The 21,601-nt window shown below is 44.8% G+C and overlaps 6 protein-coding genes across 6 annotated transcripts; 1 reads left to right on the top strand and 5 right to left on the bottom strand.

Moving 5' to 3' along the window:
• Positions 1 to 6,699: 6,699 nt before the first annotated feature.
• On the bottom strand, positions 6,700 to 7,047 carry IAQ61_010918 (uncharacterized protein; the record flags this gene model as incomplete). The annotated part of the gene is made up of 1 exon (XM_003834932.1): positions 6,700 to 7,047. One exon carries the CDS (start codon positions 7,045 to 7,047, stop codon positions 6,700 to 6,702), a length of 348 nt encoding a protein of 115 aa, XP_003834980.1.
• A 150-nt stretch (positions 7,048 to 7,197) lies between these two features.
• On the top strand, positions 7,198 to 9,345 carry IAQ61_010917 (uncharacterized protein; the record flags this gene model as incomplete). Its single annotated transcript, XM_066098982.1, has 3 exons — positions 7,198 to 7,305; positions 7,475 to 8,523; positions 8,583 to 9,345. Coding segments are annotated over 3 exons (1,920 nt in total), but the record flags the coding sequence as incomplete, so codon positions are not given.
• Positions 9,346 to 10,690: 1,345 nt separating this feature from the next.
• On the bottom strand, positions 10,691 to 12,074 carry IAQ61_010916 (uncharacterized protein; the record flags this gene model as incomplete). Its single annotated transcript, XM_003834929.1, has 5 exons — positions 10,691 to 11,213; positions 11,284 to 11,412; positions 11,463 to 11,707; positions 11,759 to 11,826; positions 11,876 to 12,074. 5 exons carry the CDS (start codon positions 12,072 to 12,074, stop codon positions 10,691 to 10,693), a joined length of 1,164 nt encoding a protein of 387 aa, XP_003834977.1.
• A 2,711-nt stretch (positions 12,075 to 14,785) lies between these two features.
• Positions 14,786 to 18,628, bottom strand: IAQ61_010915 (uncharacterized protein; the record flags this gene model as incomplete). Its single annotated transcript, XM_003834927.2, has 3 exons — positions 14,786 to 15,169; positions 15,231 to 16,077; positions 16,128 to 18,628. 3 exons carry the CDS (start codon positions 18,626 to 18,628, stop codon positions 14,786 to 14,788), a joined length of 3,732 nt encoding a protein of 1,243 aa, XP_003834975.2.
• A 1,419-nt stretch (positions 18,629 to 20,047) lies between these two features.
• On the bottom strand, positions 20,048 to 20,341 carry IAQ61_010914 (uncharacterized protein; the record flags this gene model as incomplete). The annotated part of the gene is made up of 1 exon (XM_066098981.1): positions 20,048 to 20,341. The coding sequence occupies one exon, from the start codon at positions 20,339 to 20,341 to the stop codon at positions 20,048 to 20,050; it is 294 nt and encodes a 97-aa protein (XP_065951139.1).
• Positions 20,342 to 20,799: 458 nt separating this feature from the next.
• IAQ61_010913 (uncharacterized protein) lies at positions 20,800 to 21,452 on the bottom strand (the record flags this gene model as incomplete). The annotated part of the gene is made up of 2 exons (XM_066098980.1): positions 20,800 to 21,020; positions 21,134 to 21,452. The coding sequence occupies 2 exons, from the start codon at positions 21,450 to 21,452 to the stop codon at positions 20,800 to 20,802; spliced, it is 540 nt and encodes a 179-aa protein (XP_065951138.1).
• Between the last annotated feature and the right edge of the window lie 149 nt (positions 21,453 to 21,601).

The raw sequence follows: 21,601 nt of genomic DNA, 5'->3' as shown, positions 1-21,601 counted from the left end.
CCTTAAAATAATTAACCCCTATCTGCTACGCTAGCCACTCCTAGCGCTACTATAATAGGAACCCTAGTAACTTGCTATAATTATAGAAAGCCTAGGCACTTCTTAAGTAACTACCCTAAACCTCCTAGGATTTAGGCTATAGACGTGGAATAGGTTGTTAAGAATTCTAAGGAAGAAGAAACTGCTAAATTAACTAATTTAGATAGCTATTAGATAGGAAATAATAACGCCTAGGAGGATTATCCTTCCTAGGCCTAACTTAATATAACCTATTAAACCTTTCCTTAACTAAATTATTTATTAGTTCCTATTTACTTGCATGTATAACCCTATACCTTAATAGATCTAGTATTTGCCTAAATGCTTTAGTAGATACTAGGGCCTAAGGTTATTTATTCCTTAATTTAAAAATTACTTATAATATCTCTTCTACGCTTAGGGTACCTATCTAAAAGCTACTATACAAGCTTACTATTAAAGGGTTCTAGGATTAGATTACCTCCCTAGTTACCTACTATATTTAGCTTTATATAATAGTTAGTAGCTAAAAGGTTTATAACTACCCCTTTATAATAGTAGACTTAGGTTCTTAGGATTATATTATTAGATAACACTAGCTAAAATAGTTCTAAATCCTAATTAATATAGATAAATCTTAACTAATCTAGCTAGAGAAATATCCTCTAACCTATAACCCCGCACCTCCTATTCTAGTATAACTCTACTAGCAAGTGCTATCTACTCTAGTTACCTATAATATCTTGTAAAGAGACGCCCTTTAGGATTAAGAGGAGAACTAGAACTAAAATAGTCCTAGTTTAATTAATAGGATACGTAGTATACTTAAAATTCTAGCTGCTTATAGGGCTGCTACTAAACCTATTACGCTACTTACCCTAGTCTAATTAATAACTGTTACCCTACCTATAAAATTCTAAATTACTACTATTTCTACTAATACTTTCTTTTTTAATATAAAAAAATCTTCTAATAAATTCTTTACTACTAGCCTATATAAGATTAAGCGTAGGATCTAAACCCTATCTAAATAGGACACTCTTAACTATAGCTTGTTAGATTAGAAGCTCCTATCTAACTATAACTCCTATTAGGATATCTTTAATAAGGCTAAGGCTAACAAACTTCTAATCTACTAGCCTTATAACTATAAGATAGTCCTAGAGGAACCCCTTCTAAACTACTAGAGTCCCCTCTACTGTTAAAATACTAAGGAACTCTAGGCTACTAAGGAATATATATAAGAGCACCTATAGAAAGGTTTTATTAAGACTAGTTAGAGCCTATTCACCTCTCCTATCCTGTATATTAAGAAGCTAAATAGAGGCCTTAGGATCTATATAGATTACTATAAGCTTAATAGCTTAACGCGAAAGGACGCGTATCTAATACCCTGCATAGATAATCTTTTATCCTAGCTAGCTAAAGTAAAAATCTTTATAAAATTAGATATTTGTGCTGCCTTTAATAAGATCTAAATAGACCCTAACTTAGAGGAGTATACTACTTTCTATACTAGGTATAGTGCCTATAAATGCAAAGTCCTACTATTTAGGCTATATAACAGACCTATAACCTATTAGCGCTATATAAATAATATACTAATAGATTATTTAGATAACTTCTATATTACCTATCTAGATAATATCCTTATCTACTCTAAAGACCTTGCTACTTATAAGGACTATGTTTAAAAAGTCCTTAAGCGTCTTTATTCTGCTAGATTACAGGCTAATATTAAGAAAAGCAAATTCTATATAACCTATACCTGTTACCTTAGATATATCCTTACTAACAAAGGCTTAGAGGTAGATCCTAATAAAGTTAAAGTACTCTAAAACTAGTCCGCTCCTAAGACAATAACTAGAGTAAAGTCCTTCCTAGGATTTACTAGATTCTACTAGTAATTTGTAGAAAACTTCTCTAAGATAGCTAAGCCCTTAACTACTCTCTAGAGCCCTGCTACCCTATTTGTATAGACTTTAGAATGCTAATAAGCCTTTAACTAGCTTAGGAATGCCCTACTAGCAATCCTAAGCTTAGCTTACTTCTATCCTAAGTATCCTCTAAAACTAGAGATAGACGCCTCTAATAGAGTTATTATAGCTATCCTCTTATAGGAGCATCCTAATAAGAAATAGTACCCTATATCCTTCTTTAGTTAGACCCTTACTAGTTCTAAACTTAACTAGGAAATCTATAATAAAGAATTATTTATAATAATCTACGCCTTTAAGAAATAGCGTGCTAACCTAATAAGTACTTAGCACCTTATTAGAGTATACACAGACTATAGAGCACTAGAGTACTTTATATCTACTAAAGTCCTTAGTGCTAGGCAAGCTAGATAGCTAGAGGTTATAAGTCCCTTTAACTTCTAAATTAAGTATACTCCTAGATCTTACAACGCCTAAGCTAATATCCTAAGTAGAAGGGAATAGGATATAATTAACCTTAAGACTACTTAAAGGGATAATTACTTATAAGTAATAATCGCCCTAGATAGGTTACACCCCTAAATTAACTCTAACTTAGCGCAAGACTACCTAGCTAAGCGTTCCTTACTAATCCTTGCTTTAATTATAGTAGTTTAGAACCCTATAACTCTTAGATCCCTAGAACTTATTAAAACTCTTCTCTAAGAAAATAGGTCCTTATTCCTAATAGAAAGATTAGAGTTGCCTAAGCACTATTAGATAGAAAATAGACTCCTTCTCTACTAGGATTAACTTTGCGTGCCTGCTAGATTAGTCCTATATACTAGACTAATTTATAAGGCTTATAATTAAGTGTCTACTACCTACCTATTAGCTACTAAAACCTATTAGATTCTAGCCTAATATTACTACTAGAAAGGTATAGAGACTACCTATAAACGCTATATTTAGAACTATATCTTATATAGGAGAGGGCACCTAAGACAGCACTAACTCCCTAGCATGCTCTACCCCCTTCTAATCCCTAGTCTACTAATACAGCACCTGTGTATTAATTTTAAGGATTTTCCCTAGGATTAATATAGTTATAATTAGATTATAGTTATTATTAATTGCCTATTAAAGCAAGCTATTACTATCCCTTACTATAAAACTATAGATACCTAAGGTATAGCTACCTTATTTGTGTAGTAGGTGTACTAATTTAGACACACTCTAGATACTATTATTTCTAATTAAGGCCCTTAGTTTATATCTAGTTTCTAGTCTAAATTCTATTAGATTATAGGCACTAAAGTTAAGCTCTCTACTACCTACTATAAATAAACTAATAGATAAACTAAGATTATAAATAAGTATATTAATTAGAGACTAAGGCCTTTTATATCCTATTACTAAGATAACTAGAGTAACCTACTACCTATAATAGACTATACCTAAAGTACTCTTCTATATTTATCTATTAACATAGCTCTATATTAGCTCCTTATTAGTTCTTTACTAAAGTAAAGTTAGTATTAGAAACTAGAAAAGACCCTATCTACTATACTAGAGAAACTAAACTATAAGGACGCCTTATCCCTTGCTACTTAGATATATAACGCCTAGAAGATTACTAAAGAAAATATAGAAAGAGCTTAAGACTAAATACGCTCTACTACTAATTACTATTACTATCTAGTTAACTAGAAGGTTAGTAACTATATTTATTTATCTACTACTAATCTTGCTATTTTATAACCTAGCTAAAAACTATCTAAATAATAGGAAGGTCCCTTTAAGGTATTAGAATAAGTAGGAAACGCATATTACCTCTAATTACTACCTAGTTCTAAGATCTATAATGTTTTCTCTCCTAATATACTATATAAAGATCCCTAAGACCTATTACTTAGATAAGAGGCTCTAAAACCCCCTAGTACCCCTATATAAGGTATAGAGGAATAGGAGGTAGAAGAAATCCTAGCTAGTAAATTATATTAATCTAAGCTAAAATATAAGGTTAAGTAGGTTAGATATAATCCTAATCCTATTTAGTATCCTACCTCTAACTTTATAGGTGCTCCCTATAAATTATAGGTATTCTACTAATAGTATCTAAATTAGCTAGGTCCCCTACGCAGCTTACTAAAATAGATTTAAGCCTAGGAAAAAGGTAAAGAGGATCTAATATTACTTTATAATAATTATACCTAATATTAGAACTAATTTATATCCTATTTAGCTATATATTATCTATTAACTACTATCTATTACTATTATTCTTGTTACTATTTATTATTATATCCTATTTAGAACTATCCTAGAACCTTTAAGGTTCCTAGGATACTACCTCTAGGAAACCTCTTTATTCTATATCTATCTCTCTATTAGAACCTAGTTTAGACTCTGTATTAGCTAAGATAGCACCTAGACTATCTTTCTTAGCTAGCTTCTAGAAAACTAGTATAGCAGGGTTTAGAGCAGGTACAGGAGTAGGGGTAGGAGCTAGGACTAATTTAGACTCCTTCTTATAGAAAGCCTTTATCTTAGCCTACACTAGGAAGGTTACCTCCTAATTTAGTGCTATTTCCTCTTTAAGTTTATTAATAGCCCTTATTAAGCCCTTAACTACTAAGACTATCTTATAAATACTATTCTAAAGCTAATATAAATTAGATATAGTAGTATAATATATAGCTATAAGGATCTTAGTAGCTTCTATACCCTTAGTCTAAGTATTAGTAATAGTAATATACTTAGTAAGGTTTTAGGTAGCTTCTTAAATAGTAGCCTTAAACTATTTAATATCCTTCTAATAAGTAACTATAGTATCCTTATCCTTATTACCTTTAGTAGGGTTTGCTACTAGGCTATAGTACTTATCTAGAGCACCCCTAAGGGTAGAGTACTCTAGGCTAATAAAAGAAGGAATCTACTAGAATTAGTAAAGAAACCTTATTAGACTTAGATACTTACTAGATTATAATACTTATTCTAGGAGATATAGTACTAGTACTTTTTAGAATTCTTTAACTTAAAATTAAAATTATTAAACTTGCCCCTAGCTAGAGCCCTAACTACCCTTATATAGAGAGCGCGATAAGTAATAGGGAGAACTCCTAGTAGTACTAGTACTAGCATTGCTAAAGGTTCTAATTTAGATTAGTAACTACTTAATTATATAGATTAAATACTTACTAGATTTTAGATAGATTAGGTTAAATAATTAAAAATTAGGGATATAGGAATAAGAAAGTTAGTAGGTAGAGGGCTAGTTATAGGCAGGCTAAGGATAGGGGTCTGTACCCTAGGAATAAAAAGTAAAGGTAAAGGTAGAGGTAAAGGTAGATTTATTTTGCAAGAGCTTTTCTTTAATAAGGGATCTAAACCTAATCCTAAGGATAGGGACTATCCTTTCTCTATAGGAGGGGGTAGTGTAATAATAAGGTAAGAATAGCCTACCTATTATTCTATACTAAGTTAGGCCTAATAAAGGCCTAACTTACTAATATATATAGAGAACAGCTTGCCTATAGTTAGGATAGGTATATTCTTCTTGTCCTTTTATACAAGACCTATAGGTGTAGGAATCTTATCCTTTTCTATACTAACGCGCACTCCTATATGCCCTTAAGTCGTATAGGATACCTTTTGGATGCCCTACCTACCTAAGTTGTTACAACTACCTACTAACTATAAGCGTAACTATAATAATAAAAGATCTACCTATACCTAGGGGGTGTGTTATAGGAGGGATATTAACTAGATTATAGAGCATCTTAATCTAATTAATCCTAATTAATACCACTATATAACCTACTATCTAATTAATTGCTAGCTTACTACTAAGTGCCTAATAAAAAGCAGGAGCTCTAGTAAGGAAGGTTTACTAATTATTTACCTTCTAGTAAGGGTAGCTAAAGCTCTATATATATAAGTCTAATTGTAGTAGATATAATCTAATAATCCATCTCCTAAATTATTCCTAACCTTAGTAATCTAGATTTCTACATATCCTAATATAGGCCTACTATTTTTGCCTTAATAATATTAATTATTGACACTACCTATTTTCTAATTTTTCTCTACCCCCCTTATACTAGGAGAAATGTCCTCTTAGTTATATACTACTAGGCCCTCCCCTTTACTAAGATAAGATAAGATCCCCTTAGGCTTTGCTATTTAAACTAATAGGTAGAGTAACCTATTTAAATAAGGAGAAGTAGGATAGGCTAGGTTTAATAGTAGTAATCTAATAGTAGAGGATATAAATTTAATATTAGATTATAAGAAAAAAGTTAATATTATTAAGTTTAAGTAAAGTCCCTAAGAGTAATACTATTCTATTCTCTAATCCTTTATACCTTTATACTATTTAATCTACCTAATCTTTTAGGCTAAGCCTTGTTTTCTCCTATACACCCTATGCTACAGCACAGTAGAAGAGGATATAGTAGTAGAGGTAATATAATAATATTATAGCGTGGGCACCTAATTAGACCCCTTAAAAAGCTACTTATATAATCTAAAAGATTTAATCTACTCTAATAAATCTAATAATTATAACTCTAAAAAATCTTATAATAATAGCTGTTATAGGTGGCGCAATATCCTTATTTAGTAGGTGGTGGATTTTGGTGGGGGTGGGCGCTCGGTGGTGGATCACGTTAGTAGCGTCTGTGCGGATAATCACGTAAGCTTGTCGTAGATTGTTGTCCAGCAGCTGGTACTAATACAAGGCTGGGAGAGCTCGTTGCTCGGTCTATTCAGTGCACTTGATGAAAGGTGGTCTCTGCTCATGGGCTTCATAGAACGTCCCGTCTGTTTTGATTTGCTCGATGCGCATCGTCTTAGGATTGAATGCCCTCTGACGGCCAGGTGGCGGCGCCGTCTGCAGCACTTGGTTCAAACGTGCTGGATAGTCTTCGATGCGAATACGTCCGAGATACGTCTTTGCGTAAAACGTCTGGGACATTTCTGGTTCTCGCCCCGGTTTGGAATGGAATCTCATGCCTGAGACTAAATCACCAGTGACGTGGAAGATGTGCCCCCCTCCGTCTGCTTTCGTCTCGACAAAGAGAACATTTTGATATCTCGTCTCGCTGCCCATTAGAGGATGTTGCGTTCCTAATGAGTATTAGATTTTGTATAAATTGTATCCTAGGCCAGATATCATGAATGCTAAGTATTCTGGAAGATGAGATTGTGAAAATAACTAAAGGAATACCGTACTGCAATACTAAATCTGTACTACCATAGTTCTATCTTATATATCCACACACTGGTCCTGCGTAGTGGTTTTGCGGCGCATTCTCAAGCATCACTCAGATGGGCGCTTACATGGCTAATCATCACGAAGAAGCGCGCGGTAAGCATGAAGTGTGACGGTTTTGAAGCTCGATACTCCCCAATGCGGCTGCATGCGGGCTGCTTCTAATAGACGCCAAGAATTGTGACCACATGGGTATGCTCTTTCAGCGCGTGGAAATAGAAGGAGTAGAGATCGGGCTTAGGAGCTCCTTTCTGCAACGCTAGAGTTGTGGAAGCAGAGGCTGTTGGCAGAAGAAGATGGAGTGCTGGCACCGGGCGGGCCTGCTGCGCTTGGTCCCGGTGGTACCTTGGCTCATCCCGAGGTCTCCAGGATGCGCCACGACTCTCCTCTACTCCAACAACATTATACCTTCTCGATGCATCCTGCTGCCGTCACTGCTTGGATTTCGGAGCTCACCTCTCCTCCTCCGGCCCTGACTCCCTCCCACAAGCACGCGAGAGCTTACCTTTGCGAGAGTGTATCACCGCGCAAGACTCGCCGTCTCACACTGGATGAAAAGATGTCTACTAGCCACACCAATCCTGTGCCGTCACCGCACAACGAAGATTCCGACAGTCGCAACGTCTTGGAGGAAAATGTCACACGAACGCCATCACCCCTCAAACGCCGATTGCCTATCGACATGTACTCTCCCGATGCAGACCCCGTGGACGAGCTCGATGAGCCTACGCCCCGGCGATCCAACACAAACAACGTACAACCTGTCCGCAAGCTCTCGTACAGAGAGACTCTTGACGCTATCACAGATGATCTCCACGGCCATGGCTCCGGGAATAACTTCAAGTCTCGATTTGTTTTGCGACCAAGCACGCAGTCACAGTCGGCGTCAACATCTTCTGCCCGCTCAAGAAGCCCGAGAAAGGTCACTTCGTTGCGGCACGTAGGGAGCGGCGTCACGTACACAGGTCTGGCTGCCACAACGGATCTCCAAGAGATGCAACTGGGAACTGCAGGGTTTGCTCTCCTCCAAACTTTGTACGACGCAATCGAGGGCCCTGTGTTCGCTGCGAGCTTGCAAGAACACTTGGGCAAGGCGAGCATTGGGAGAATCAGGCCCTCCCAGCTAGATCACAATGACGACCGTCCAATAGAGGAGCTTCTGCGCGAGCTGCACATTGTGCAGACTATCTATGCGCTGTCAAATCGCTGTGTGGAGAACCGGGACCACGAGAGCGAGTGGAACAATCGCGTTCACACTAAAGTCTTAGAGCTGGCTTTAGGTAACGACGAGGCAAGTGTTGGGTTTCGAAGCGTGTGAGTTGTACTCTGCTACAATGAATTCTACTTTGCTGACCAACGGTATTTCCGCGTAGAACATCTGCAAAAATTACAGCTGACTTCCGACCGACACATTGCCCTGCTCTTACCACCGCCAAGATAGTTGACTACGTGATTTTCCTTGAACTCTCACACCCTGCTCGCGATGCCGTATTGCCTCTTGTCGACATGCCATCACAGTCTATTAACCACGTGAGCTATGATGGCCTGCGAACTCGACCTATAGCTGTATCCATCGAGACTAAAACTGAGAGCCGTACTCAAGAGGAAGCGAAAGTGCAGTTAGGTGTGTGGTTGGCGGCGCAAGTGGCCCGCATCGAGAAGCTAATGCAGGAGACTGTTCTGCTGAAAGCGAACAAACATGAAGCAGCGAGGCAAGCAGGACTGGAAGATATTAGACACAGGCAGAAACGTCCCATGCATACGCAACCACAGACGCAGGATCTGGCCCAGCCTTGTACCATCAACAATGTTAACCCCGATCCCAAACACCTCATCTCTCAAATCGTGTTTCCCCTCCTTTCCGTCCAGTCTGATGTATGGTATCTCTTCTTTGGACGGGTGTCCACTCCTCCTGGAATAGCTGATAATTCAGACATCCGGAAACCTGCCTCGCCCATCCAGATCTTCTTTTCTGTTGCTCTTGGAAGCACAGCAAATATAACGCAGACATATCGACTGGTGAAGAGCCTAAAAGCACTAAGGGCGTGGATTGATGAAGATTTTCGGAAATGGTGGGATGAAGTTCTAGATGTCGACGGGGATGGTACAGAGGAGAGGGAGGCCAGAATGAACTAAGATTGTCACCAATCTCTGAGTTATATCGGCGACTCAGTAGGCCTGGTATGGCTCTTTGACCAAAGTTGGTATTATAGCACTATAAGTATCTATCTTGGACACGCATACTATGGTGGAGGAGACAAGAATTAGGCTACCGAACCAGGCCCAGGCGCACATGAAAACAGGCACGGAGATGCATGGGAAGGAGGATCGGAGAAACCTTCAGATGAACAACAATTAACACACGCTCCTTTACCGGTACAACGCGCCTCAAGCATAATCTACTTTGGACATGACGAACGCTCCACAACAATAAATAGCAACTCACTAACCCGAACAACCACCCCACCCAAGAATCCTCCAAATCTCCACACATAACCTACCCAAGATCTCGCCATGCCCAAGAACCAAGAATCCGCTCGTATAACACACATACACAACACACGACATTCTTGTCCCCATCTCCCATAACGCCACCATCCCTGCCGCACATCACACGCGGAACGCGCGACGCCATACCCATGTCCACGCCCTTCCTCACCCCTGCCAGCCGCGGCTGTTTTTCCGAGTTGGGATGTCAGGACTCCGGTGGAGGTTGGAATGCGGTACTTTGTGCGGTGTATGAAAATCTACACATTTTTCATGCTGTATGTAAAAAGTACCATGCAGGAATATGGCAAGCAAGGCAGGATAGGGTGAGCATCGCGCTACAGCATCCTATACACCTCACCGCACCTGATCGGCAACTTGGAAATCACACAAGTATACTGTACATACGGTACACGCTAGGCCTGCATACCGCAATCTGACAAGAGGGGGTCGGAGATGCCACAGGCCTTGCCCCCGTCCACCCAGCCTACTATGGTAGATCACAAAGAAAAAAGTCATTTGCGCGCGGGCCGAGGATAGATGGGCGATACGAGCCGTAGTCGAACTTTGCGCAATCTTGTGGCTGGGCTTGGGTGTGTATCAGGTTCATTGTATACAACACTCGAGGATCGGGTTGTGAATTAGGTTTTTGGTAAAGTGTTTTGGATTTGGGAAGGTTTTGTTACTGCGATTGCATGATGCGTGGAGATGAGGAAGAGGGAGTTTTGAAGCATGGGGAGGGGGGAGGCCGGAGGAAGCTGCTAGATACGGTAGGTTCATTGGCGTGATATCTGCATTGATCTTGATTCAGTGAAGTCGCGCATGTCGGAAACCGAGGGAAAGTGTTGCGATATCACGACGCGGAAGGGTTTTTCTTCGTTTTTTCTTCTTCTTCGTTTTTTCTTCTTCTTCGTTTTTTCTTCTTCTTCGTTTTTTCTTCTTCTTCGTAATTAGGGTTCAGGGCATGAGGTAGATGGTGAAACGACTAGAATTTTTAAGCCGAACGACTACTAGGTTCCTTGACCAGCGTGTCGGTGCTACTGTGCGTGCTATTTTCGCGGTGCGGCTCTGCCTTTGCGCTCCTCATCTCAACCCAGCTTTTACCTGAGACGTCTGATCTCCAGCCGTTGAGATTGCCCTCGTCGTCTTCGACTTGCACGCGAATGTCGGTTATGACCTGGATGTCGCGATCGTCCTCGTCCGAGTTTTTGGATTGGGGATGGCGGGCGCTCGAGTTCAAGACGTAGGCGCTGTGGGATTGGAGGTTGCGGCGGCCGTGGCTGGTGCCGATGGTGGAGTAAAGGCGTGGTGCGGTGTCGGTGCGTTTGTGGGAGGAGAAGAAGCCGGGGAGAAGGCGGGTGACGAGGGGGCGGAGGAGAGGGAGGCAGGCGCAGATGATGCCCACGTTTGCTTCGACGCAGGACCAGGTCGCTGCGCCGGCGTTGTCGTAGGTTGGATCTGTGGAGTTGGAGATGGAGACGAGTTGAGGCAATCGGAGGATGGAGACTACGCAGACGCTGATGATGGTGGTGATTAGCACGAGTTCGTTGAGCAGGGACAAGACTCAGCTGTGGATATGGTACTTACAAGCCACCGACGGCGAAGATACCAATCAGTGCTCCCTTCTGTCGCTTTCCAAGGTTGAGGCTTCGAATGACGGGCATGGGCATTATGATTATCAGAAAGTCTTGCAAAATATTGATACCGGCATTGGTGCTGCTTCTGATCAGTACAAGTCTTATGATTGCCATGATGGGACCACTTACAACCACATGGCGAATTGATTAAGGCACTTTGCATTCGGCTCCTTGGTCCAAAAAGCTCGGACTGGTATGCAGGTAAAGATGTTACCGAACACTGTCCAAGTGCTATACACACTGACAAAGACAATCATGACCCAGCTTACTATTGTGAATCTCGGGGTAGTGAAGACTCGCAGGTACTGCAAGAGGATGGAGATTTTCTGGAAGCCGAGAGCGAGACCGTAGAAGATTAGAGACACCCAAAAGGCCTGACGGGTTGTTAGTTTTGTACATACAGCAAGAGTAACATGGCGACATACCTTCAGAGACTTTGTCGAATCCTCTGGCTCTATATCTACAATATGGTGCCCCATGCTATAATGCACCTCTGTTTAGGCGTCAGCTCCAGAGAATACATCAGACAAAGGTATACCCACGAAAGCCAATGCACACGGCGAACCCAATAGTAGACAGCAAGGCCAAAAAGATGAAGTAGTCCTCCAGTCCTGGGCATCGGACCAAGAACGCTCGGGTATACAACCGCATACCAACAATGACACAAGCAATGACCGTGAACGCAATGGAAATGTCAAACGCCTGCCGGCCCCTCGGGTTCTCCGAGCGACTGAGGGTCATGATGACAGTCGCTCACTCTGTGCAGGAATATGGCAGTGTCGAAGGAACCATAGGAGGTCGATGCAATCGTCTTTGTTTCCCCACAGAATCTGCGAGTATAGGGATCGGTCCGGGTTAAGAATGAATACGAAGGAAGAAACCCATCAGTCACCAGCATGGACAATTCGGTTATGAGCGACTAAACATGTGGCAGTGGCTCCCATGTGCGTGAAGGAACCATGCATGCTCGCTCGATTGTAATGGTCCGGGCGTAGTATGTATGTAAATCAGGCATTGCAGTACCCGCCACTATGGATAGCTTTGAAATAGCTCTGAATCGTGCCGGTTCAACTTCCCTGATGGCAGGGTATCAAGAAATGTGCACCGAAAACAAGCAATGTGACACTATGCACTTCGCTGTAGCCGAGGCTTGAATGACTCCAGCCAATTGGGCAACGCCTTCTTTCTCAGAGTTGCTGCATTACTGATCGGTGACTACCTACACGAGTCAATTGCCTGATATGTGTGCAAAAAATGTCTCGAGGGCCTCCTAAGATTGTTGGCGCACATCGTATTCTTTGAGTTGCGGCTGCGGGGCACATCAACTAGTGAAGTGTCCCACATGGCGTCCTGGAATGGAACTGGATCGAAAATGAACCAGTGGCCACGGTAGATTTACCGAAAGGAATTTGCAAGTTGGCCTGACACATAACCATGAAAGGGGGCTGTTGGGAAGACCACCGACCTAAAGGCTAGAGCGCATCTGAATTCAGCGCCCTCGAGATGCCGCTCCACTGCCGACGCTTGTAGAGAAATGGTAAGCTACTGACACTACTCATCCTTTGTCTGCTATGAACAAGACTGGAATACTCCGTGATCCTAGGTATAGTTAATAAGCTATATGTGAAGTATATTCAGGTGACGGCTGCAAGATCGTGCCTGTAGCAATACAAACCTGTCAACAACAACCTTGGGCAAAAAGGCAATCGATCCATGCAGAGGTGCTCCCATTTCGCTCAGGCCTGCCGCTCCATCCACACCAGCGTAGATATAAAGTTTGGACGGATTCTCTTGACGTTCGCGTATGCCTCGCCGTTCGCGTGCAACGACTCAGCCATCGCTCTCAGCCCAGCGATTGGCTCTTCTCGTAGCTGGCTTGTCGTGCGGCACATGAGAGTTAGGGGGGCACGTCGCGGTGAAGTCGAACATGGATTGGACAGAGCACCAGCTTAGCACGGGCAAAGTTGCCGGATTGAGATCGAGAGGCGGGGAGATTGTGAAGTGCAGGCTTCGGGTCAAAAGCGTATACTGTACATACATAGTACATAGCCAACTGTACATCATTAGGTCGGAATGGGTCGAGATAGGGTGCCTAATCTGTGACTTTCATGAAGCTGCTCCCTTCTCATTGGCCTTTCTTGAAGTTCCCTCTTCGCCCTCTAGATCTGTGGGGAGGTGGATGGATCCCCACAATAGCGTCGATTAGAAATCGGGCCGATAGCTTAGATGCTGCCGGTATTGCTTGTCGCCCATCTTGATCCTTTGAAAATTCCAATCGACCTTTTTGTCCTTAGGAGGCAGGTATGTTTTAGCGAGAGCTGTGTATGCAGGACTGCAGGTCCCAGCGTGTGAGTCGTGAAACGCAGAGACCAGGCAAGTTCCGTCAGGTACCCTAAACACCACTCGAGACATCATCTGGCTCGCCACCGACGGAAGTCCGCGAAGCTGGTCCGCCAAAAGTAAAAAAACGTGACGGATCTCGGCTGTGAGATCTCGCAAACGGCTTCGGTATGTCGCAAGACTTGATCGCCGCGTGGCAGCACGGTGACCTTTATGTCATGCAGAACGCATGAACCCGATCTACCATAGACCTCAGTTCAACATCTGAACGATCGAAGCCCTCTTTTCTTTCCTTGAGCTGAAACTGCTATCGTTCGTCCGACAAAGCAATCGGCCAAGCGAAACGACAACAGAACCCCGATTTCAGCAAGAAACGATAAAAGTTGGAAGTTCGTGCTGCAACTTCCACCAGCGTCCCATGGCCCACAATGCACATGGCGGCCACTGCATGAATCAAACCGGCTACAGTCCCGAAAACAAGGGGAAGGTGGCGTAGACGATGTTGGGAACGTCTCTGATCAATGCGAGGCGTTCGCTACAAGACTCAGAAGCTTTGGCTAGATCTTGCAGCTGGGCGTTGTGGTGGCGCTACAAGCTACGGCACGTTTGCGAGCATGGCAGCATGGCCACCGGTACTGTCCTTCCGAAACGCGAAGGATGGGGGAAGAGTCTCGCCCACGGCCCTTACCATAGTAGTGAGCAAGCCACAAGACGACATTTACGATGGTCGATTGTCCCGATCTGGCAGCTTTACCTCATATAATGATGTGTGAAGCATGAACGACTAAACTGTGACTTCTACCAGCAGAGCACCACTCTTGAAAACACAGCTCATCTCCATGCTGAGTCAAGGAATGTTGGCGTATTACCTGGGACTGTCTGAGTTGTTGTACCGTATTTTAGCGTTGCATTGCAATGCTTCGTATGCTTTGAGAAGCTGGTGGGGGGCCTGACGCTGAATCAAGATGAAAGGATCCTCATATCGTCAATCTCATTGATACAATAGAGTGAGGCTTGACTGTATACATACGTACACATAGCCTTGCACCCCTTCTTCAAACATAAAGACGCACCACCTGCGCCAAAACCGCAACAGTTGACACCCACCCTGCTCAACGCCTCCCATAAACACTGTTCTCGTCCCGTCTAAACCCCAAACTCCCCGCCTTCCTTTTCACCCGATCCGTCTTCTCCCCCTCTCCACCGCCACCGCCCTCCAGCACCCTCGTCTTGCCAAACAAATTGCCTTCATTCGCATCATCCACATGTCTATGATCAAACTCTGCATCGCGACGGAACAGCGCCATGATGTCCTTCATGCTGAGCTTGCCCATTGCTTTGCCACCCTCGATAGCGGCGTTGGCGAGCTTGCGCTTCGCTTCTTGAAGTTCTTGGATTCGCTCTTCGACGCTGTTGTTGATGAGGAGGCGATATACGGTTACGTCAACCGTCTGATTGAGACGGTGGACACGATCTATCGCCTGTTCTTCTACAAACTGGAGGGGTTTGTTAGCACGGCTCAGAGAGCTAAAAGTTTGTGCGCATGAGCAAACGTACAGGGTTCCAAAACGGCTCCATAATTACGACGCGACTTGCGGCTGTGAGGTTGAGCCCCAAACTCCCGCACTTAAGACTACATAGCAGGACACGAGTGCGCTTGTCGTTGCGTAGTTTGGCGAGACTGGCTTCACGCAAGTCATTGCGCATACTGCCATCGTAGCGTGTGAAGTTGTAGTCTGCGCGCTTGAGGAAGGGCTCAATGAGGTCGAGCATGGACGTGAATTGAGAGAAGACGATGACCTTGTGCTCTGGAGTCTCTTTCTCGAGAATCGAAAGGAGTTGCCGGATCTTGGTGGAAGGCACGAGATCAGAGGCGTCGTACTCTGGCTGTGAGCTATCCGTTTCGGCATCACCCTCTGAGTCGGCTTCGGAGTCTGAATCGCTATCAGAGTCGTCGGTCTGTGAAGTCTCTGAATCATCCGAATCTAAGTTGACGGCCTTGGTAGGCTTTTTGGCCTGCTTGTGACGCACAACAGGGTCCTCGTCCTCGCTGTCTGTGTCATGGACGATGAATGAGTCTAGATTGCTCTTGCTCTCATCTTCGCTGGCAGAGTCTTGCGAGTCAACAGAAGCAAGTGTATCGCCACCACCCTCAGCATTCTCATCATCTGTCCCGCCAGCTTTGCCGAGATCCTCGACTTGTTGATCATCAGAGACTAGCCACTCAGCTCCCTCTTCGTCGTCACTATCGGCAATAACAGGTCGCTGACGCGCGGATTTGGCAGTTTTTGGTTTCACTTCCTCATCGCCATCGCCATCGTCATCGTCATCGTCATCGTCTGCCTTATCATGTGTGCTAGACTTCTCACGCTTGTGCTTATGCTTTCGTTGTTTCTTCTTGTCCCTATGCCCGTTTAGTGATAGATTCTTCCCTATGGCAAGGATGCGACTTACTTCTTCGATTTCTTCGATTTCTTCACTGAAGCATGGAGATCTCCCTCGCATTCCTCGCATCGTACCGCACCACTTGAAGCATTGGAGCTATTCAGCGGAATCTGGCAGATGTCACATCGCTTGGTAGCTACACTCATTGCACCCAACAGATCCGCTAGATCATCGGGATCGTTGTCGTTGGCTCCCTTGCGTGGATTCTGAAGGCCGGTTGGAGTCTTTGGTTTTGTGCCTGTGGTCATGGCATCCTTGTCAGCCTTGACGTTACTTTTGGTCAGGTTTGGATGATTGCAAGCTTGTCGTAAGCGAAGCAACAAGACGAGAGCTCCAATGTAATCCTGTTTTTCACCGCCCATCATCTCGTCAAGACGACTCTGTGCGCGATCAGATAAGCGGTCGTAGAACGCGCGCTCTTTCGCCGTGAACTCTCCTATGATGGTCTCGACGTTTCGCCCAACAATCTGAAAGCCACCCTTACTATCCTCGCCGTTCTTGGCCTTGCCGCCAAAGTTGAGAGCGCCGTCCTTCTTGAGTACGTCCTTTGTGCGACGCTTCATGAAGGCTTTCAGAAAGATCTGTAGTCGCCTCATGGCCAGATTGCCGCGGCCATTCTTCATTGGGCCCGAGATGGAATCTTTCCAGCTCGACATCTCACAGTATGGTTGTATGCGCAGAAACTTGATTAAACTCTGGAGCTCATCGAGATTATTTTGCATCGGCGTGCCCGTCAGACACCAGCGGTAATGTGAGCGAATCTCGTAGCATGCTTTGGTCATCTTTGCGTTGCGGTTCTTGATCGTGTGCGCTTCGTCCAGCATGGTACGATACCAGTGTACGGCGAAGCAACCCTTTTTGAGACCATCTGGTCCATCGCCACAGCTCGCGTGTTCTGATGCAAGGACCTGATAGGTAGTGATGACTATATCGTATTGCTTCAGCTTGTCGGCAGATTTGGTACGGTTTGGGCCGTGGTGGACCAAGACCTTTAGCTCGTGCGACTTGGCGACCTTGGAATTGATTTCAGCCTCCCACTGTTTGATGAGTGCCAAAGGCGCCACGACTAAAGTGCCTTTCCCAGTCGAGTCTAAGATTTTGTTCTTCTTGTTCTCCGGCTCAACGCCCTTCTCTGGTCGCGGATTCGAGAGGATGAGAGCGATCGCTTGCACTGTCTTTCCCAAGCCCATATCATCCGCCAGTATGCCACCCTTTGGGAGCTTAGCGCGCTTGTTGTGGTTGCCGGTTTCCTTTTCTATCATCCACGCGACACCGTCAACTTGATGTGGTAGAAGCTTGACCTTGAGACCGTCAACCGTACCATCGTCTTCTTCTTCGTCATCCTCCTCCTCTTCTGCCTTTGTCTCTGACTTGTCCTCTTGATCCTTAACCTCAAGTGCTGCTAGACGATCAGCCAGGGAATTGCCAGCTGCTTTCGCCTCTTGTTGCTTCTTTTTTTTGCGACCGCGCGTGCGCGGGATCTTCTCGCTGTCTTCGTCAAAAGCACCCTCGAGCAGAGCCTTGATATTCTCGCTGGCTTCACCCTGGTCGACATAGGCATACGGGTCAGGCGCACCGAAGCGGTCGCCCTCTGCACGAAGAGCTGCGTCTGGATCGAAGTTGTCTTCATCATCGAGTAGTACCGTCTTTCGGCTCTGTTGAAGTGGGTTATGTGTGCCCTTGTTCACCGGTTGGAAGCCGTTGGAGTGGTCCATGGAGGAGTACATCGGTCGTGGAGGAGCATAGGTAGTCTGTGGCGGGGCATTGTATGGTTTAGGCACTGGAACAGGGGCAACTTGTGCTGCTGGGCGTGACAGGAAATGCGAGGCTGGAATCTCGACGATGTCAGAGCCAGTAGACGATGCCGTACTAGGACGGGGACCTGCTTGTGTCTTTGGAACCTGGAATGGCCGGTTGAGTGTGTCCAGCGGGTTAGCTGGGACTGTGGGCGGCTTGGAGCTGCCAGAGTATTGCGACGGTAAGCGAACCGACTGCTGGTGTTCTGGTCGTAGCTTTCCAGGCTTTGGATTGTTGAACAAGTTTGAAAACTCATCTTTTCGGTCCTCCTTGAGAGGATTCCTCAGTGGACTTGTCTCGCCAAATTGCGGTGCTGGTTGGCGTAGTTCTTGGAGTGGTTTCGCTGGTAGCGCAGAGGCATCTTTGCGCAGTGGCTGCGAAGCTGGAGCTTCGCGCTCTCGAACCATGTTGTTGTATTGTGTTTTTGCAGGCTTATTGTTTTCGCGGCCTCTTGAAGGAGGCGCCCGGGTTGTGATAGTAGAAACAACGAGTGCTGGGCTTGCAGTCTCGCTTTCCTCGAAAAAGGAGCTGGAATCGCCCAGATAGCTCACGTGTGTCGTACCGTTGAAAGAGGAGTCGCCCTCTGAGAAGACGTCGTCCGTGGCGTGGTGGCGGGTTGCGGGAGTGACCGGTTTGAAGTTTGGTCGTTGTGCAATGGAAAAGGTGTTAATTGGGATGAAAGGTGCGCGGTGTTTGCGCGAGCGCTCATTCATCGACTGCGCTATGACCAGAGGATTCAGTCTTCATTCGTATCCTATATCGCAGGTCTCTCCAGCTCACAGTGTTGATGTCGTCACGGACATCGAGGCAACCCCTCGATTCCTTTGGTGGTGCTGTTGTTTCCTAATCAGGCATCGGGCTCGGCTGATGTTGCCGTTGCCGTAGCACCGCCCCTCCAAGCACGCGCAACACGCGTCTCACAACACCACGATGTCACGGGACCTAATCCTTCCATGCATTCACACATGAACACAGCATCAACGCCGTGTGTACCCAGCATCTATACACCCACTACAACCACACCGCCAAGAACACCACAAAAACTGCAGCGAATCTCGTCTATTGGCTAATGTTCAGATATCCAAATACCTACCATACCGCTACCCGTACCGGTGACTAATCGCAAGGCAGCCAAGTTAGTAATCTTCAGTGATCACTATGGCAATGAAACAAGCCAACACTGCTCAAAAAATGAGACGCCTTGAATACCCAAATGACCTTCACTTTATCCTACATAGGAACCCAACAAACGAGTGTGTCTTCATCTCTCTTAGAATCCTAGAAGTAATCCAGCCATGAGTGATTCGAACGCGAACAGTGCATGTGTGTGATTTCCTTACCTTGAACTTGAACTTCGTAACCAACTACTTGTCCATCTTAGCTCGAGTATGTTGTTATTCAAGACAATATTACTTTCATTTTTTTTCCTGTTCCGCTTGAACCACGCTTTGTCGACAGTTACTTCACCCATGTGCCGTCTTCTCCTTCGGCAATGACCACTAGGCGTATTCTCATAGCTTCCCAGAAATCGCCTAATTCAAGTGCAGTCATGCGTAGTGTTCTACCCCTTCTGGTTGTACATCCTGCCCGATTAATGACAGCAGCGGGCTGGTAAAAATCTAACTCGAATGTCAAGGATTGTCCAGCTATATCAGAGCTAAACTTCACGGATCGTTCCGAGCCTCTCTGAATGATGATAGATAATCAACAATAAGAAACTGCACTGCAAATGCATTGATCCTCAATCGAGCAGGGTGTGGGTAAGGTAACATAGTGGTCATAGACTCCATGGGTACAGATTGATTGGTGCCGATGTCCAAGTATGATATTCTGGTGCACTGTGTGCTGTCATCAAGACGCATAGGCCAATGCACCTGCCCTTCCCAGCCACACCACGACCATGATGGAAAGTCCACTCGCCTCCGAGCAACCGACCTCAAGCCATTAATAATCCAAGATAGGTCCCAACCAAAGATATGTTCCTCTGTCGAGATGTGAGGGATGTCCCAAAGATGGAGCAAGCCATTCTCAGCTCCAGCATCGAGAACGCTTCGGATCGCGTTCAGTGCGTCTGAGTGGTAGGACAGCTTACCACATCAGTAATTTTCGATATGACGGACAAATTCCCATGGCTATTCCAGAGGTATTCTCAGTGAGTAGAGCATGAGACCAACTTTATCCAAGTGTTGGATATATCCATCTGGTTTCGTCAAGTCGTTCTCAAGTATAATTTCGAGTTCGGGGGTCCATGCGTAATCTTCTCTGAAGTGATGAATTGGACATTGGTAATAAGCCTGATGTTTCCAAAAGATGAGCCCTTCTCTGAGAAAGAACCCGTTCTTGGTAAGTCCAGCCTCTTGACCTCCAAGGACTATTTTCAAGGACGTTCCAACATTCCGGTGACATACCGTAGAAGGTGAAGCCATTGGCAACGAGTTTGGCCTGCTTAAACCTCTTAAACCTGCTCATACCAGGCAGTCCACAGTCTGCAGAACCACTATCTCCGGCAATAATCGTAAGAGCTGCACACTTGTATACCAGATCCGTCCGTGCGATCTGTCTATGCTTGACGGAGTGAATAGTCGATACACAGTACATGTCGACCCAAAGATATCAGGATCCAATCTCCTGGACACGTATTGCATCTTCGATAGTCCTCGGACAATTCTGCGGGATTTGGAAAGGAACCGATTGTTTAGCAGCACTCAGGCTGTTGGTGGTGTTTCCCCACACATAGCTCAGGGCCACGAATTGAATGTTGTGTGCGAGCAATTGTGCCGAGAATGGCAGTCCAAGAGATAAAGTGGCACCTCATCAGGCCATGTGCTCTTAATCAAGCAGGTTCTTCTGCACGATGAGATCCATCGCCACAGTTGATCGAAATCTACCTGCGAAGATCATGTTTTGAAGGGTGCGAAATAGACCGCGTCAATTTATCTTTCAATTGGGCCCTTGGAACTACCGGTAGCCTCCCCCATGGCATCGCGATACCAGTTTCTACCTGCGAAGGTAATGCTTTGGAAGATGCGAAGATAGATGGCGTCACTTCATATTTCAGTTGCTCCATTATAACTGGTCTCCCCAATGGCAGCGCGATACCAGTCTCTGTCGAAGTTACCACAAATTTTCATATAGGAGCTTGAAGACGGGTACAGTTCTCAGGTGAAGTTGTCGCGGTCCGCACCAGTTATATCGATAGCCTAAGTCAAGGCAACTACTGGTATACTGACCAAATGTCAGGTCAGCAATCCTAACAGACGGCTGTTTTCGGACTGCAACACGGCGCAAAAATCGACAAAAATCGCAGCTCGAATCTTCGATTATGTGAGGTAAATTACACAGTTTCAGACCTGATTGCCCTGCTCTAGTAGGGTTTGCCTCTCGAACAACTTGAAAGAGTTCCATGATCTTCTCAATCACCATCGCGCACCCCTCACAAACATCTTCACGCCCGTAACCCCATGTCGCAGGAAATTCTTGATCCTCTCCATCCTCTACATTCTCCACCTTTTCCACAACAAAGGTCTCGTCATCCATGCTTGGGGAAAATCGATCAAAGGCTATATCCTCGTATCCGGATCCGCTCCAGGTCTAGGTCCAGGTTTAGAGAGGTGGAAGAAAGACGATACAAGGGAATAGAACAGATCGCCAGGCTGACTCTGACAAGATGAATCCCCAAAAGGACA

The sequence above is a fragment of the Plenodomus lingam genome, assembly GCF_022343315.1.
Source record: "Plenodomus lingam strain CAN1 chromosome Unknown contig_9, whole genome shotgun sequence".
NCBI classification, from domain to species: domain Eukaryota; kingdom Fungi; phylum Ascomycota; class Dothideomycetes; order Pleosporales; family Leptosphaeriaceae; genus Plenodomus; species Plenodomus lingam.
This window is presented reverse-complemented; position numbering and strand designations above follow the sequence as displayed.